Source organism: Zingiber officinale, chromosome 2A, assembly GCF_018446385.1.
Source record: "Zingiber officinale cultivar Zhangliang chromosome 2A, Zo_v1.1, whole genome shotgun sequence".
NCBI lineage: Eukaryota > Viridiplantae > Streptophyta > Magnoliopsida > Zingiberales > Zingiberaceae > Zingiber > Zingiber officinale.
In genome coordinates, this window is record NC_055988.1 from 35,044,643 (window position 1) to 35,064,287 (window position 19,645).

The following is a 19,645-nucleotide window of genomic DNA, read 5'->3' on the forward strand; positions in this document are numbered from 1 at the left end:
CTTCCGGTCTGGTTCTCTACTTCAGTTTTCCACAATTTAAACTTTGCAAAAGTTTCTGACTTGTGACGCATAAAGTATACCCATACCTTTCGTGAGAAATCATCAGTAAAACTCACAAAATACAAGTGCCCTCCATGTGATGCTACACTGGCCGGTCCTCAGAGATCCGTATGTACGTAGTCGAGAATCCCCTCCGTCTTGTTTGTTGCCGTCTTAAATTGCACTTTGCTCTGTTTCCCAAGAGCACAGAATTTGCAGAATTCAAGCTTGCACGTTTTGACACCCTTCAACAAATCTCTCTTGTGAAGTTCTAGCATCCCACGTTCACCCATATGCCCTAGCCGCATATGCCACAAGACAGTACTATCTGATTCAGACTCCACCGAGGCGACTCCACCTACAACTGTAGTCCCTATCAACTTGTAGATGTTTCCTGCTACCTTTTGTCCTTTCATTACCGTCAGAGCTCTCATGCTGACTTTCATCACCCCGCTCACTGATTTGTAATTACAACCAATACCATCCAGTGTGCCTAGTGAGATCAAGTTCTTCCTTAGCTCTGGTATATATCTGACATCACATAAAGTTCTGATCACACCATCAAACATCTTGATTCTGACATTCCCTATGCCGATAACCTTGCATGATGCATCGTTTCCCATCAACACTGAACCAAAATCCACTGCCCTATAGGTGTCAAACCAATCCTTGTTTGGAGTCATGTGATATGAACATGCAGAGTCTAAAATCCATGCATCCGTCAGCTGCTCCGAACTTGACATAACTGATAGCATATCTCCATCACCGCTTTCTGAATTTTCTTCTTCAACTATGTTTGCAGACTTTGCCGAACTACTTTTGTTCTCTGCAACATATTTCTTTATCTCTGGACAATTTCTCTTGATATGACCTTTGCCTCCACATTTGTAGCACGTGATCACCTTCTTCCTTCTCGACTTAGAACGAGTCTTGTTGTTGTTGTCATATCCATGTCGAGATTTGCTCCTACCACGCTCTTGGTTGCTATTTACCACAAGTCCTTCTCCTTGAGAAATTTCATCGCTTGTTTTCTTCCTTTGGTGAAAACCTAGCAACGCACTTGTGATCTCCTCCAATTTGAGAGTTTCCTTACCCCACATCAAAGTAGTAACCAAATTCTCGTACGTAGGAGATGAAGGTAGAGAATTCAACAACATCAGTGCCTTGTCTTCATCTTCGATCTTCACATCAATCCGCTTCAGATCACTTACAATCTGGTTGAATACGTTGATGTGCTGGCTCAGATCGGTTCCTTCTGTCATCTTCAGCCCGAATAATTTCTGCTTGAGATACAGCTTGTTTGTCAATGATTTTGACATGTACCGGCTTTCCAGCTTTTGCCAAACTGTCACCGGTGACTCCTCGTCCATGACATGGTACATCACGTCATCCGTAAGACAAAGCCTGATTGTTGCTACTGCCTTCGCCTGAAGTTCTTCCCAATCTGATTTCTCCATGCTTTCCGGTTTTCTTTCTCCTAGCGCCTTCGCCATGCCTTGTTGCACCAACAAGTCCTTGACCCTTCTCTGCCATAATCCAAAGTTTCCGGTTCCGTCAAACTTCACCATATCAAACTTCGCAGAAGTCGTCCCCGACATGTTGAAGAAATCTGCCAAAAACCTGGAGCTCTGATACCAATTGTTGTGCAAAGAGAGGGCAATACCTCTCAACCTTTCTGAACCGCGGAAGAAGAGGAAGAGAGAAAAGAGATCGCGCGGAACAACAAGACAAAGACGCACAAAAGAGAGCAAACACCAGGAAGGAGAAGAAGAAGAGAAAGAAAAAGAGTTACCGTGGTTCGGCGACTTGCCTACTCCACAAAACGGCCGAAGCTTTATTAGAATTCTCTTCTACACAAGAGAATCACATCTAATGATTCTTGTGTTGTCTGATCTACAATGGGTTTACAATGATCCCTATAAATACTGCTAAACCCCCAGACCCGGTAAAAACGTAACAGAATTTGTTATGAAAAACATAACAAAATTCTGTTATATAAAATCTTAACAGAATTTTATTACGAAAAATCTTAACAGATTTTTCTTCCATGACATCCCTTCATCCAAATATGAGCCACTCGTCAACAGACCTCTCCCTGCAAAGGGTCACTATGGTAGGGAAAATGCCCCTCATGATTTATCTCTGCCTATATTTTGCCATGAGGACGGCGATACTGGACCGTTGGGGTAAGCGATATCACCCTTTGCTCCAATCATAAGCAAAATATATCACAATTGTTGTAGGATAATTTTGGATTGTAAACAATGATTCCTTTTCATTTTGTCAATGGCATCACACCATTGAGATCATCAAAAAGGATTACTAATTCAACTGTAAAGATCTTTAAATGAGTATGTTTTCATTTAATAATTACATAAAAATGCGTATTAATTTTTTGTCTTTGGTATCATAACACCGTTAGTTGATATTCTAATCAGATGTTGATGTGTGTTAAGTACATTTGTTTGATATGTCAGGTTAATTTTTTTTTATTTCATGATTCAAAGTAGATTTTAAATGGTAAATCTATAAGTGTTTCATTTAATATTGTTTTTTAACAAAGCATGATTATGTATATGTTTTAGAAGCATGTTTAGAATCCATCGGTTTCATGATTTTGAACATGATGAGATCTATAGTTTTCTTTGAGAAAGTTGATTTTTTTTTTGTATATATTTAATAGTAATAAAAGAAATTTGTTCTAACCTCACATGATTAAATCACTTATGAAATATGAATCCAAACATATGTTATTTAAATTTTGTTTTAATTTATGATTGGAACAATATGGTTTCAATACCATATGATTGGAATAATATGGTTTTGATATTTTTTAAGTATAAAATATATTAATTAAAATAAAAAATAGAACAAATAAAAGAAAAAATATGGGACCATGGTGCCCTGTAACCTCGCGGACATCACCGCCACTTGCAGCAGTCCGCGGTGTTGGTGCCAAGTGGCGGGTGAACAACAAATTCCACTCGTTTTGCTTGGTACAGTACAAAATTTTAAACCATGTATTATGTAAAGGCCAAAAAAATATTAGTGGAATTTAAAAAGAAAAATAAAAATAAAAAAAGGGGACGGTAGTCATTTAAATAAGGTACATGGATCATTTTTTAAAAAACAAATAATGTATAACATATTTGGATATCATTTTTTTTGTTCATGGCTATAAGAGATCCAAATAAATAATTCTAAGTGTTTTATCGCCAAAAAGAACAAAAATATCATAAAGTTTTTTTCTTGCTACTTGGATGGAAATTTACAATTTTTTTTTTTGAATTTATGTTCATTGAGTTAATTAAAAATTGAACATAATTGAATTTAATGCTTAAAAAAAATCATCTTGAATATTAAATATGTTGGCTTTGTGTTTAATATAATATTTGCCCTCATTATTTAGACATAGCGAGGATTGGATTAGATACATTTTTAGCATCCTGTAAGGAGGAACTAGAGAGATAAAAACTCTAGAACTTTTGGCAAAGTTGTGTATCATTAAGCATTATAAAATGGATGATATGCACTCCATGCCACAACATCTTAGAATTCGAGAAAATGAATGTTTGGAGCTTTTATACATGGGTCTTCGTCTTGATTATAATAAAGAAATTCAACTATTAAGAGATTCTCTACTGGGAGATGGAAGAGCATAGTCAATAAAATACTTAGCCAAGAGGGATCAATATTTCTAAGTGAATTGAGGTCGCCATTGATTAAAAGATGGAGGAAAGATATTGAACTTGAGATCAAGAGATCAAGGATAAACTTGAGATGAAGAGATCAAGGATAAATTCTAGTCTCTGTCTCTCAAAGTCCACTCCATCAGATAGGCTTTTGGAAGAAATGATCAAAATGATATCCCGCATGTGTATGAATAAGGAAATAGATTTTCTTTAAGAAGATGAATTGTTATATACATATGTTTTATTACGATGATATTTGTGAACATATTATGTGACATGTAATTTTATTTGTGTTATTTAATATACATGGTTGAATTAAAGCATGCATTATGAACTTTTAATGTTGGAGTTATTTTTTTTTTATAATTGTATAGTATGTTAAATTAAATGGGAGTTTTAGGTTGGAAGAATTTAAGTAGTTCTCGTCTAAAATTAATTGATGTTTTGTTGATTTGAAATTAAATTTATAATAATGCAACATTAGAATTATAGATGATGATGATTGGGAACAAAGTGAACTTTCAAATCTATACCTTATATTGAATTATCATAGATGTTATTTTTAAGTACAAAATAAATTTGTACATTTAATGGCATTAATATGTGTAATCTACTCTTAAATATACATATTATAGCATCCAAATATCTTATTATTGACCATAGCCAAGGTGTCAAACTGAATGGTGATAACTATGATACTTGGCGCTATAAGATTTGGTACGTTCTAGATGAGCAAAATGCCTTATAGGCTATCAAACAAATCATTCAAGATCTTGGTGGGTAAGACAACTCAATAGAGGAAAGATGAAGATACTTACTAGGTATGGAAAAAGAAAGATTCCACTACTCATGCTATTTCGGTTAGTTTTGTGATTGATCCTCATTCATGAGTGTCACCATCCTACTGCTATGACATTTGGGTGTACTTGAGGGAGAAATATAGAGGTACTACCCACACTCATCTGAGACAATTAACTATCAAGTTTGAAACTTATAAGAAAGAAGTTGATCACAACATCAAACAACATTTGAGAACTATGTCAAACACGATTTGTGAATTGAAGTTAGCTAGTCGTATTCTCTTTAATAAACAACAAGTTTAAGCTTTAATTTGATCTCTTCATGACAAGTAGGAGCATTTGAAAGTCAATCTAGCTCATAATGATAATATTAAAACTTTCTCTGACGTTTCTCGCAATGTTGAACTTAAAGATGAGCAACATGGTGTTGCTAGGTCAATAACAAGTACTTGTAGCTGAATCTAATTCCCAAAAAGTTTTGGACCTTAAAGACAATAAGAACCAGAAGAAAAATAAGTAAAGGACGAATATTGGAGAAGGATACAAGAAGAACAACTTTACTCCCAACCTTAAGAATAAGCATAAAAGGTTTGGAAAGAAGAAAGATAAGAGCAAAATAAAGTGTTGCAATTGTCAAGCATTTGGTCATTTCGCTCGTGAATGCTCTGAGCCTAAAAGGTAGCACATAATAACACTATTGTGAGAACTATATATGTCTTTAGCACTAGGGACGGATCTAGGAATTAGTATTTGGGTGGGCTTGAACTTAATGTAATAAATTATATATTGTTATAAAAATATTATATATATATATATATATATATATATATATATATATATATAAAATAAAAAATCATTACATTGTAATGCTCAATAAAAAGATGAAAGGAAAAGAGAATGAAAGTTTTACCCTCTTTTCCGACAATCTTGATTAGCTTCGACGATAAAAAACAAGAGCTGCTCTTTGAAGAGGAAGGAAGACTAGGGTTGCTGTTGGTTGGTCGGAAAACAACGAAAGGAAGAGAAGAGGGAGGATTCTGCTCTTGAGAAGAGGAAGAAGAAATGAGAGCTATTGGAGAAGGAGAAGAAAAACAACTAAGCTATGGTTGGAAAGAAAAAAACAAGGAGAAGGAAGGAGAAGATCAGCTGCCGTGCATGAGGTGGTGGAAACAAGGCCGCATATGTGGAAGAGAATTAAAAAAAAAGAAAGGAGAATATAAGGCGGCGTTTGGTTTCTATTTTCATATTTTGAAAAACGTGCGTTTTTCCTTTTCTTAGAAAATGACTTTGTAACAGTCTCTATTTTACCATAGAATGATATTTCCTTTTCTAGAAAACAAATGTAGAAATTGCCAACCAAACAATGTTTTTTTATTTTCTCAAAAAATGAAAATAGAAAATTTATAAACCAAACACTGCCTAAGTTTCTCAAAAATTCCCTAATTCTTTTTTAATTGACTGAACCAGTTTAATCCAATTAAATTTGGTTTGGTCATAACTTGCCAAATCAAATCCAAGTCTGATTTTGTTCGACTCCAATCTGATTTTAAATCTTGGGCTGGGCTATAGCATTCACCTATTTCTTTTTAGGGAGAATGATATCCACCTATTTCCTTTTAGGAAGATGTATTAACTACAACCTATATCCTGAATAGGGTGCCTTCAAAATGTGTTCCTTCCACACCATATGAACTTTGGACCGGACCTAAGTAACCTTAGACATCGAGGCTTAACTGCTTATATTTGTGATTTTACCAATATGAAGAGTTTGTTCCTCAAGAAAAAAAGTACATTTTTATTTAGTACTCCAAGCAGCCTAAGAGTTATGTGTTTATAGGTGAATGAGATGAGGGAAGCATTACTGAGATTGAATTACAAAATGCAAAATTGATGAGAATAATTTTCCGAAAAGAGGTGAAATAAAGGGAAGGTAACCTTTATTGTAGTTATCTAATGCAAATAATGGTTGTGTGAATCATCAAAAACTCAAGAGGATGAGTTATTACTTGATCCTTGATGCGGCGAAAATCTGCCACCTCACTGGACATCGTTGATGAAGCTTCCCCTCGTGATATGGTTAGACCTACATGGATCAACACACGTTAAAGGGTGCCAGAGAGATCCAGTAAAGCTCTTTTGATGCTCAAGTCAATCATTCATAATGGAGCTTAAGATATAAAATGGATCAAAAAGTGAGAGAGTTGGAGAAAAGAGGATCCTCTTTTGGTGGATATACCCGATGCTTAGATATGTATAGGTAGGTAGGTGGGAGACCATATCCAAGTAAGGGTGGTGATGATAGTAGGTGGAAAGTCATATCCAAGTGGGATATATACCTGCAATGGGCCATGCTAAGGATGACTTAGGATGACATGGGGACCATATTCAAGTACGACTTAGGATGACATGGGGACCATATCAAGTATAGCTAGGAATGACTTAGCTCGGGTGACTCGGTTGCTTGGATTGGCTTGGCTTGATGGCTTGGCTAATAGTGACTCCGCCACGTGGTGACTCGGCCTATAATGACTCATCCTAGTTACTCGACAATAGTGACTCGGCTTAGTGACTCAGCCAATAGTGACTTGTCCAAATACTAACTCAACTTGATGATTACTCGACCAATAGTGGCATGTCCTAGTTACTCAGTCAAGTGGTGACTCGGCCTACAGTGACTCAACTCTGACTTAGCTCCGATTCAGCTTGAAATGGTTCAGGAGGTTGACTTTTAGGTTTGAAATATAGGTGCTTGCATGGAGAGGGCATGTAGGTTCGATATGCTAAGCTAGACGGGATAACTATCTCGGGATATCAATCCCATTGGGAGCAATTCTGATCATATTGATTTATCTAAACCCCAACTTCGAAAGAGTAATAAGAAAAATATGCCCAAAATGTGATTATGAGATTAAAAGATATGCTTTTATCATATCTCCGATTGATGAAGAAGATCCTAAAAACATAGCTGAGCCTCTATCTTGTTCTTCAAGGGACAAGTGGATGAAAGCAATGGAAGAAGAGATGGAGCTGATGAAATTAAACCAAGTTCGGGAACTAGTTCAACTTTCATATGGGTGTAAAGCTATTGGCAACAAATGAGTTCTCAAAATTATGCAAAAGGTTGATGGAACAATAGAGTTATAAGGCTCAGCTAGTGGCTAAAGGTTATATTCAACAAGAGGGTATTGATTATAAAGAAACCTTTACTTCTATTCATCTATTATTAACTCTAGTTGCTGATTTAAATTTGGAATTATATCAAATGAATGTTAAGATTGCTTTTCTCAATAGAGAACTTGAAGAAGAAATCTATATGGAATAGCCAACACATTTTGTTGTTAAAGGTTAAAAAAATAAAGTTTGCAAATTGAATGGATCAATTTATGTTCTTAAGCAGTCTTCTAGACAATCAATATTTGTGATTTCATAAAGTGATAATCTCATAACTTCATCATGATAGATGAAGGACATATGTGTTTATGTGAGAATATCCAATAAAAAGTTTGTAAATCTATCTCTTTATGTTGATGACATATTGTTAGTCGGAAATGGAAAGGAATATATACAACCATTACGAAGTAGTGGTTGTCCTCTAATTTTGAAATAAAGGACATAAGTGAGGCAAATTACATTCTGCGTGTTAGAATTAATAGGATTGTTCTACGAGATCATTGGCATTGTTTCAAAAATCATATATTAAAAATGTTTAAAGTAATTTAGAATGTTAAATTACAAACCCATTGATACTCATGTGACTAAATGCAAAAATTTAAGTCATGAAATGTGCCCAAAAACTTCTAAAGAAATACAAGAGATGTATAAAGTATCATATTCTAGTGTTGTTGGGAGTTTGATGTATGCAATGATGTGTACTCATCTTGATATTTGTTATTTTGTGGGGCATCAATCTAATCAGGAAAGAAGATATTGGAGTGTAGTTTAAAAAGGCATGGTAAATTATTTCCTTTTTATCAAGGAAAAGATTTAATATTAAAAAGATAGATAGATGTTGACTGGGGTGGTGATTTAGAGGAGTGTAAATTCAACTCTGACTATGCTTTTTTGTTAAATAGTGGTTGCATCTTTAAGAGAAGCAAGAAACAAACTTGTGTATCACTATCTACAATGGAAGCAGAATTTGTGATATGTTCTTTTGCAGTGCAAGTAGGTGTTTGGTTGAAAAAGTTCTTATGTCATTTGGGTGTAGTAAGTAGTCTAGTGGGAGCTATAATAATTTATTGTGATAAACAATTAGCAATTACTTACACTAAGGACCCCAAATACTATGAAAAAACCAACATATTGATACGAAGTACAACTTTATCGGAGATATTATTGAAAAGGAGGTGATTTTGAATACATGCCTACGCACTTGATAGTGGATGATCATTTTACTAAGCAAATACCTAGTGGCATCTTTCTAGATCATGCTAGATCACTTGGATTGCGTAGAATATGATTGTGTTCATGAGTATTTAAGATATCGTGCCCGTTATTGTAATGATATTTGACTTGCATTTTATATGTATACATTTAGTTTATGATGTATATTTGTGAATTAAAAGTATGTCATTGGCCCTCTCACATGAGGAATCGCCCCTAGTGATGTGGATGCTGAGATGGGATATTATTGACTTTGTTGTGAACAAATTCATACATATGTTGCCTTGGTAAAAATTGTTGAAATGAAATTTCTTCATGAAATATTTATTTGTTAATCAAAATGGATTTTTTTTTCACAATTCATTAAATTTGTCTAATAGGTAGATTCGAGTTTTCTTGAAATTGATATTATTGGAGGACAAACGAGCACAAAACTCAAGTTTAAGTGTTGAAACATAGTAAGATCTGTATGAGTAACAATTGTTTCATACCATGTGTGTTGAAATAATTGTTTGAATAATGAGTAGTTGAGTCTCAACTCATTGTGTTAGATGCACTAGTTTATATAACTTCATTTTATACTCTTAAGACTTTTAGTTGCTTCTTTAACTTTGTTTTAGTATTGCTACTTTAGCATACTATCAATAGCTATGGATGATTCGGTAATGCGGTACATGTCTAGGAAAGCAACCAAAATAAAAATTCTAGTGGGACAGGAAGATTTATTTTAACACATTTTGTATTTACAAGCCAGCTACTTATGTTTAACTTAGTTGTTAGAACATAATTGTGAATACAAAAATATATACTAGTTTGAAATCAAGTAAACTATTTTAATTTTAGGAGAAGAGATAAGTTGATTGATGCTATCAAATAAATCTAGGGTATAGCAACTTGATCGTCCTTATACATATTTTGAATTGAGTTGTATATTCTTAACTGATGTATGACTCTTAGCTCTTATTTAATATGCTCGTTGGTCACTCGATCCATTGATTGTATGAAATTGGTGGCATATAGTTATGATTATAATAGACAAGGGTCTAGTCTTCATGTGCGGGTGGGAGATGAAAGCAAAATCAAGCAGGTCGCCCATGAGGGTTGGCCCAACCCAAATAATTCAAATATTGGATTTTGAATTATTGGAGGGATCAATTTTTCTCTACCATTTATATCTCCCATAACTTCCACAAGAAAAGAAATATATAGAATCATTATTGTAATGCAAGAGGAAGGAGAGAAATGAGATGCCCATTTAATCATAAGCAAAGTATATCACAATTATTAGAGCATTTTGGATTGTGAAAAATAATTCCTTTCCATTTTGTGATTGGTGTCGGACCATCGAGATCGTCAAAAAAGTTAGTAATTTATCTAAGATCCTTAAATGAAATATGGTTTCATTTAATAATTACATGAAAAATGATGAGTATAAGTTTTCAGTTAAAACATATCATATCATAAGACTGCAAAATTGTTAGAAATTAAGATGCATAGATTTTTAGAAAGTGGAAGAATACTTGAGAAGATGGGTGGATGGATGGATGAATAGGGAATGTGTCGTTTAATTTATCCTTCTATATGTTTACTTGGGCAAATGATGAATGGATCTGACCATTCATTCACCTTCCATTCACTTGTTTACTTAGAAGGATGAATATCTCTAATAATAAACATAAAGATAGGAAACTCCTTCTCTTCATCCTTTTAAACTCTCCTATCCTCTTCTATCCACCAATCCTAAATTGCAAGAAATAACATTAAAAAAATAAAGTATGGCAAATGTAAGAAAAAAATGATAGGTAGGCATCAAAGTAAGAGGCGAAATAAAAAACTTGATCAAGTTAATTAAGAATGATCCGTCACCATCTAATTCCAACTCCTAATCAATCACTTGTTTGCGTTGTTGTTGTGTGTTATGGCCTAGTTGAATTGTCACTTAAGGTACTCCACTTGGTCATAGTATGATAATAGAAAACCAAGAGTCATGCCAACACACGCTTGCTAAATAAGCATGAAATTTTTTCTAACAAACGATATATATATTCATCTTTTTTCTATAAAAGATACAATATAATTATACAATAAAAAAAATAAAAGGGTACAATAAAATCAAATAAATGAGGATCATCGAGCAACATTATATCCCAGTCGAAACCCGTAATTATAAAATAACCTTTTTTTTTATAAGTAAAAGTTATATATCATGTATCAAAATGTACAAAATGAGGCTTTAAGGGTTACTCATGTCTGATGAATGAAGTATCAAATCTGAGTAGACACATAAAGACATGTATACATGGAGTTTACACTCTTGTATATCATCTCAACATCTAACTATCTCTCACCAAAAAAACTACAGTTACTTATCCCCCGTACATAGTGTATCACTGATGACAAGGCCAAGTGACGGACCTTTGTCAACGTCCTGCTCCCACGATAATGCTAGCCAAAAACTCTAAGTGTTTGGCGATATGAAGACATCTTCGTGCGCATATAGAGCCAACCTCGAATCCCCTTCCATAGCTCTACAATAGGAGGGTACTAGAAGAATAGATGCTCCTATGTCTCACTCAATGAATTGGGACTTAGCTACTCATTATGCAAATAGTCACTTCAGTAGACGTAGTATGAAAGATGTAGCATGCTACAATATGTTTCTTCCTACTTAGAACTGTATATCTTTAAGAAAAAAATACACATCGAGTGTGTCACAACAATTTATTCTTCAATAATATTAAACTTAAGAAAACTCTAATGTCAATATTAGATAAGTTTAATGGATGTGGGAAAATTCATTTCGAATACAAAAATAAATATTTCATGAAGTGATCTCTTCTCAAAAGTTCATTACCAAGGTAACATATGTATGAATTTGTTCACAATAAAGTCAATACTATCTTATCTTTGCATGATACACAACATTAGAGGTGATTGCTTATGTGAGAAAGCCAATCTCAATTTTTCAACATACTTTTAATTTATAGATAATATATCATAAACTAAATGTGTATATATAAAATTTATAATCAAATTTCATTACAATGATGGACACAATATCTTAAATACCCATGCGTTCAATTACAATCACATTCTACGCAATCCAAGTGATCTATAAAGATGTTTCTAGGTATTGGCTTCGTAAAAGGATCATACACCATCAAATGCATGGGCATGTAATAATATCTCTGATGAAGTTGTACTTTGTATCAATATGTTTGGTTCCTTAATGGTTTAGGATGTTTAATATAACCAATTGCTGATTGATTATCATAATAAATTATTATAGTTCCCACTGGAATATTTACTGCACCCAAATGACATAAGAATCCTTTCAACCAAACACCTCCATGCACTGCAGAAGCACATGCCATAAATTCTACTTCCATTGTGGAACATTATGGATAGTGATACATAAATATGTTTCTTTCTTCTTTAAGAGATGCAACCATTATTTAGTAAGAAAGTATAGCTAGAGGTGGATTTATGTTCATCTAAAGTACCACCCAGACAAAACCTTTTAGGTATCTAAGAAGCCTTTTAATTGCACTCCAATGTCTTCCTCAATTAGATCGATACCTATTGATTGGACCCACAACATAATAAATATTGGGAGACAAGTTAGTACACATCATTGCATACGTCAGACTCCCAACAACAAAAGAATATGACACTTCAGATATCTCTCGTATTTCTCCAGAATTGTTTGGGCACATTTCACACTTAAATTTTCTCCTTTGGTCACAGGAGTATTAATGAGTTTGCAATTTGACATTCTAAATTGCTCTAAATTTTTTTAATATATAATTCTTGAGATAGTGCAAGTAATATCTTAGAATGATCATTATAAATTTAACACACAGAATATAATTTGCTTCATCCATGTCCTTCATTTCAAACCACTTCTCATTGGTTTGTATATACTCCTTGACATTTCAACTAACAGTATGTCATTGACATCAACATAAAGAGATAGAATTACAAACTTTTTATTGGATTCTTTTACATAGACACAATGGTTTTCATCTATTATAAAGTCATATGAGAATATTGCCAAGAAAACTGCTTAAGACCATCTATTGATCTATTCAATTTGCAAACTTTAATTTTATTTTCTTGACCTTTAATAACAAAACTTACTCGTTGTACCTTATAAATTTCTTCTTCAAGTTCTCTATTGAGAAAAGTAGTCTTAACATCCAATTGATATAATTATAAATCCAAATTAGCTACTAGAGCCAATAATAAACAAATAGAAGTAAATCTCACCAATGTTTGAAGTGTCGAGTCGTGTCCTCCGAAACTGTCAAAATTTATCGTTCCGGTGCAGAAGCGAAACAAGCACCGCACGCGAATACATTTTGCATGCGCTATCTGTCGATCGTTGGACGCCTCTGTGCAATGCTTCCGGCGTTGGCGAAAGCGTCTTAAGACGCTTCCGGCGTTGGCGAAAGCGTCTTGAGACGCTTCCGCCGGCGCTAGAAGCGTCCCACGACGCTTCCAGCGCCGAGATGCTTCCGCCGCCAGTAGAAGAGTCGCGCGACCTCTCTGCCGCTGACGGAAGCGTCGCGCCACCTCTCCGCCATCAGTGGAAGCGTCGCACGACCTCTCAGCCATCGGCAGAAGCGTCGCACAACCTCTCAACCACGGGGGAAGCATCGCACGACGCCTCCACTTGCGTCAAAAGCGTCGTGCGATGCTTCTAGCGACTGGCGCGCGCCTTGCGCCCGTCGCGATGATGATGCACTATTACAGAAAAAGAAAAATAAAAGATTTAATTAATTTAAACAATTCCTAACTCCCAACTAAGGTGTGATATTTCAAATAAGCTTTCATAAACCCTAATTAAATTATCCCTATAAAATATATAAAAAATATATTTAAAATTAAAAAAATTATTGATTGATATTATAAATTTTTTTACAGTTTTAAAATTTATTTAAAAATTCTAAATTTTATTTAAAAATTCTATTTTAAAAAAAATAAAAAATTCTAATTTTTTTAAAAAAATCATATTTATATTTTGATAAATTTTTATTATTATTTTATATTTTTTTACTATTTAATTGATATTTTGATATTTTTCACTATTTTAAATATATATTATTTAAACTGATAGTTAATTAAATAAATAAACAATTAATTTATATAATTATAATATATCAATTTTAATTTGAGTTATTAATAATCTTTAAAGAAAATTATATTTAATTATTTTTTTAACCATATTAAGTTGTTCAAATAATTTATATAAAATCAATATACAGCTTATTTTTAAATTATACACAATAAACATATTTATGTACCAATTACTATATATAAATTAAAAAAATACTGAAATCGTATCAGCACGGTACGATATGATACCGAAACCGTATCGTTCTAGTATAGGACCGAAATCTCGGCACGGGTCGATATTTTAAAGCATGAATCTCACTACTAGTGAAAAGGTTTCTTCATAATCAATACCCACTTGTTGAATAGAACCTTTTGCCACTAGTCGAGTCTTATACCTCTCTATTGTTCCATCAACTTTGGCTTAATTTTGAGAACTCATTGTTCCCAATAGCTTTACGCTCTTAGAAAAGTTGAACTAGTTCCTGGACTACGTTTGATTCCATCAGCTTCATATGAGAACATAATGAATTCCTTGTGTTAATTGAATGTTGGAGAAACATAAGAGTGTGTCAAATGCTAATTCGTTTTATTTGGAAATTTGCGCTTACTTGTCTCTTATGTTTAGGCAAGTGGAAGAAGATGACTCATAAATTGAAACATGTATATAAGTGTGCATTAAATGCTTGTGTTCTTCAGCAAATTTGCTTGTTCCATCTATGTTTTTCTGTGATTTATTTTTGAAACTCAAGAATAATCTTACATTCTTACTAGATGTAATAAATGATCATACAGCATGCTGGGACTCAGTGTGATATTTTTAAGATCATAATGAGATCTTTTTTCAACATAATTCGGCCATTTTGTCACTGCTTTCATTAATACATGACCTTCTTCCAATTAGAAATATGAACTTGTTTCAAGAATCACTCCATTATGAAAACTATCATAAATTTATTTATTTGAACAATTTGCTCAGGTGCCTAATAACTGTTTGCACATCATGCAGTTAGATAACTACAGTTACTTTGCTTGTGAATCAAAAGACATTACATACTCAGGCCTGCTTGATGGCAATCATATTTTTGAGGTCTGCGTCAATGGTTCCCGAAGAGTTCGATGTGCTAGCTATAACTGGACTGTTGGTTAAGAAACTATCCTCACTTTTGTTAATTCTCTTTGATTATCTAGTTGACATGAATTTTCCATCTTTCTTCTATGATTGATTATCTTCTTGTGCACTAGAATTAATTTTATGAAGTTAAACTTTAATTGTCATAGGAATTAAGCGTATGACTAGATTTGATGGATTTGAATATTAGTTGGATCTGCAAATGGTGAAAGGCATTATCATATGTAAATGGTGTGGATCCTTAAGTCAGCATTGCTGAAGATCTCCAAAGCTAATTCAGGATTTAAACTTGTTCCACATGCTTATCAAACCCAGCCTGGTATTTATTGAAGTCATAAGTCTAGGGAGGCCACATGCTTGTGTTGCTGATCATGGGGATGATGTGTTCATTGGTTTTCACAACATTAAAAATGGAAACCATTATGCTTATCTGACCAACCTATCATATGCCTAGGGGTCTATGATAATAACATGCAAGAGACTTGTTTACCTCCGCATAGGGGTATGGAAAAAGAGTGTTGTTTAATTATTTTTTGTTTTCATTATTTTCACTGAATTCTTATTCCCCTTTTCACCATAGTTGTAAGTCATGTATACCAGAATCAACATTATAAATCTGGTCTCATGCATCACAAGATCTTTTTTTTTCTATTTCACTAATTAGCCATCTTCCATCACAAGCAGAATAACAGAAACTTTCTGCTTTCCATTTAGCTTTATTGTTTGATTAGTATTTAATTTAAAGAAATTTCACTTCAAAACATCCACATGCCTAATTGTGCTGGTTTTAACTTCCATATCTTTTGGAGGTACCACTTTGCATACTTGATAATCATAAACATTTGAAATAGATATTGAAAAACATGTTTTCATTTGTTCATTTTTGGTCTAAAATTTACCTTGTCAAATAAATGAAAATAAGGATTCTGACCATTTCCCTTCTCCTACTGCAGATACAATTGCTCCTACTGCATATATATCCTCAGATTCTTTCACAAACTCTTTGAATGTATGGGTCAATATTTCTTTCAGTGAACCATGCATCAATGGAGGTGAATTTGGGTGCTCCCCTAGTCATTGCAACGTATGTCAGCAGAAAACTTGATATTTGTAATTAAGCCCATCTATTGCTTTCTGATTCCCTGAATGGTAAATTTGTTTATTTCATGATTGAGAATCTAGTATTTCTCTACTCTATCATTTTGTTCTTGTGTACACTTATCATTGTTTTCTAGCCTTACATTTACCTTATTTTTATTCATTGTCTGAGTTGCCCATTTGAAATTTAACTTAGTTACCATAGAGTAATGCAACGTGAGATATTTATCTGTTTACCTCCTTGCCCTTGCTTTCAATAATTCCTTCTTCATTAAATGACAATTATTTAATGTTTGTTCCTTATCTAGCTTCTCAGTTATGGAGCTGGTCACATTGTGCCATCTACTCTGAAGGTTCTTCTTCCTAATCGAGAATTTTCCATTATGGTGGATATATCGGCTGAGGTTCAGTTTGGTCGATTGTTACTAGTAATGGATAAGGGCTTCTGCAAGGACAATGCAGGGAACATATTTAAACGAACATCAAACTCAAGTTTTATAGTGCATTTTGGTATGATTTCTTTGTCTAATTGCTTTTATCTTATTGTGGCTTCTTATTTAGCTGGTTTCTTTATCTAATTTATTTACCTTTTTGGGGTTCACTCTAGATAAATAAACGATACTTCTAAGTTCTGCCAAAGAACTATTCCACTTCAGATGCATGTGGAAAATGGTTGAAAATAATTTCTTTAGATCATATGTGTTTGAAACTAGTTGAGACTTTTGCAACTTGCTAATTATTAGCAGTTTAATGCAACAATTTGAATATAACATTGAATCTTATTATAATATCTTAAAGGTGGTAAAATTACAAATATTTTTCAATTTCCACAAGGTTTCTTCATTGTAATGGATTACAGAATTTTAAGATGAATCCACCCAAGCTTTCGTTTTAGCAAACATGAAAATAAATTGAGACTTTAGATTTAGGTATGAAGAGGAGTGAAATGTAAAAAGCTATATAGGTTTGGGAGTCATTTTCCTAAGTGATTAGGAGTAAAAGGACAAGACCAAGTTATTCTACGTAAAAAGGTTTTGTATTCTTGTACTTTGTTGTTGAGCTTTGCATTTTATAGTCGAAAATAACTCTTCTAGAGTACATACCTCATAGGATCTATCTATGCAGCTAGGGGGTGAATAGCCCATTCGTCTTTTCATTTTCTTGTCATTGTGCTTGTCTACAATCATTAGTACACAACGGTGGTTCGAAACAAAACACAAAGTACAACAACAAAATACAAGCACACAACCTTTTTATGTGGTTCGAAATCCCATGTTCCTACTTCACAACCTAAGTTGATGGGTCAACCCCGATAACGCTGCTACTTTTCCCCCTATCAGACACCTTCTCTAGGTGGAGAAACCTCTTGCAATGTCATGTCTTTACAGCAAATACACATACACAAACATACAAGCAATAATAATGAGAGTACAATAAGTAGAAATTACAAAATGAAGAACATGGTTGCTTGATCGTTGTTGATTTCCTTTGGGATGCTCTCTGGAGGGCTTGAAATATAGCAACACTCGCCTAAGAACCACCTTGAACAAATCTCTAAAAGTTTTGCACGAAACCTCCTTTATAGAGTTTCTATTCATGACCTAGATCTGTTGATCAATCAACTATTTGCTATACTCCAATTGATTGCTAGCTCATTAATCAACTAATAATCCCCTTCCAGTCAAGTGCTCCTTTCTAGATGCTAAGAATTCGACCATTGTCCAAGTTCTATTTGAATTCTGTTCTTCTCAATAGCTCTTTGATTTAGCATCAGTCAACTATGCCAGTCGACATTCAAAGTCAGTTGTAAAACTTTTTGTTTGACTTCATTTTGACTTGAGTCGACTGCCCTAGTCGATTACTAATGAATTAGTCGATTGCAAAAACATTTAGTTGTTTTAATTGATTTTTCAACTTGTGCTAAAAACATTGTTCATCGAGACGATTGTTTGCTATCATCCAATCGACTGATGGTGTTATCCCACAATTGAATTTGTGCCGAAAACACTACTCGCAACCATTCCAATGGACTGCCCCAATTGACTAATGTTGTTCACATGGTTGATACTCTAATTTCAACCAAATGTCTCTCAAACTTTCTCCTATGCCTAGTACAGGTCTATCTAGACTTATAAGGACTTTATCCATGCCTACTATCAAGTTAACCTTAACCTACTAGGATTATACTTGCTTAGAAACTCCTTTTCTTTAGGACTTCACTCATTGTCCAGTATTCAACTATCGTCAGCTCACCAAGACTTCCTTTACCCAGCCTCATCTCACCCTTAACCTCCCAAGACTTCCACGGCCTAGAATCTACTCTCCTAGAACTTCTAACCTTGCCTAGTATCTTGGCATCCTTGACGTGCCAATATTTTATCTCTTGTCAATCATCTAGAGTCCTCCATGACCTACTTTGTCTTCCGTCACTATTAAGTATCTAGACACCCTTGACCCACTTGGACTTTGCATCTACTATTGACATGTAGTCCTCCATGACCTATAAGAATTTCCCATCACATGCCTAACATTTAGTGCTCCACGATCTGGACTTTCACTCACGTGTATAATATCCGGTCACCCTTAACCTGTTTGGATTTGCATCGTATACTTAACATCTAATCTTCCACGACCTATTAGGACTTCCATTGCCGACACCGATTGGCCTTCAACTAGAAAATGTCAGCCAACTATGATCCACATGGACTTTTCCATTATTAAGTATCTTGTCAAGCTTGACGTACTGGACATCTCACTTAACCATCAAATACATTGATTGAATATCAAAATATAATCTAAAACTGGTCAACCTTGATCATTGGTCAATTACACTAATAACATCTAACTTCCTTAACATATAAAAAGTGCCCACCAAGGAGACCCACTAATGCATTTTTGGAAAGTCGTTCAATGCATTTTGGAGTATATCTTTGTTTGTCGTTGTTGAGCATATCTTTGTTTGTCATTGTTTCTCCAATGTTTATTAGCCCGTTAACTAGCACCTTGTAGAGAAAATGCATTTGAGGCACCTTTTCTTCATCCTACATTTTGAAGGTGCTTACTTGTGTTCATAGAAGATCTCATTTGGTAAGCTTGGCTTCGAAGGTCCCCTCATGTAAATGTATCAATTTCTCTTATAACTCTTTTGTGCTTATGTAACTTCCAACTTTGTTAATTTCTTATGCAGGGAGAGCATTCAATAGCCTTCCCATTTGTTATGCCATCTTCATCTCCCTAATCTTTGTCCATTGTATTTTATTAGTGGCATCACCATTTGAATGCTTGAAAGAATCAAAACCATATTCAATAGCAAGAGATATATCAAAATTAGTTTTAAGTTAAATCTATATTATTCTTTTCTATATGTTGATCCCCTCAAATTTTAG

The 19,645-nt window shown here is 34.0% G+C and overlaps 1 protein-coding gene across 1 annotated transcript in view; it reads left to right on the plus strand.

Moving 5' to 3' along the window:
- The window catches only part of LOC122043631, a 51,113-nt gene that overhangs the window by 5,133 nt on the left and 26,335 nt on the right, over positions 1-19,645 (plus strand). Inside the window, exons 2-4 of the mRNA XM_042604238.1 lie at positions 15,039-15,174; positions 16,115-16,245; positions 16,568-16,769. Coding sequence (XP_042460172.1) covers positions 15,039-15,174; positions 16,115-16,245; positions 16,568-16,769 — 469 coding nt within the window. The remainder of the gene's footprint in view (positions 1-15,038; positions 15,175-16,114; positions 16,246-16,567; positions 16,770-19,645) is intronic.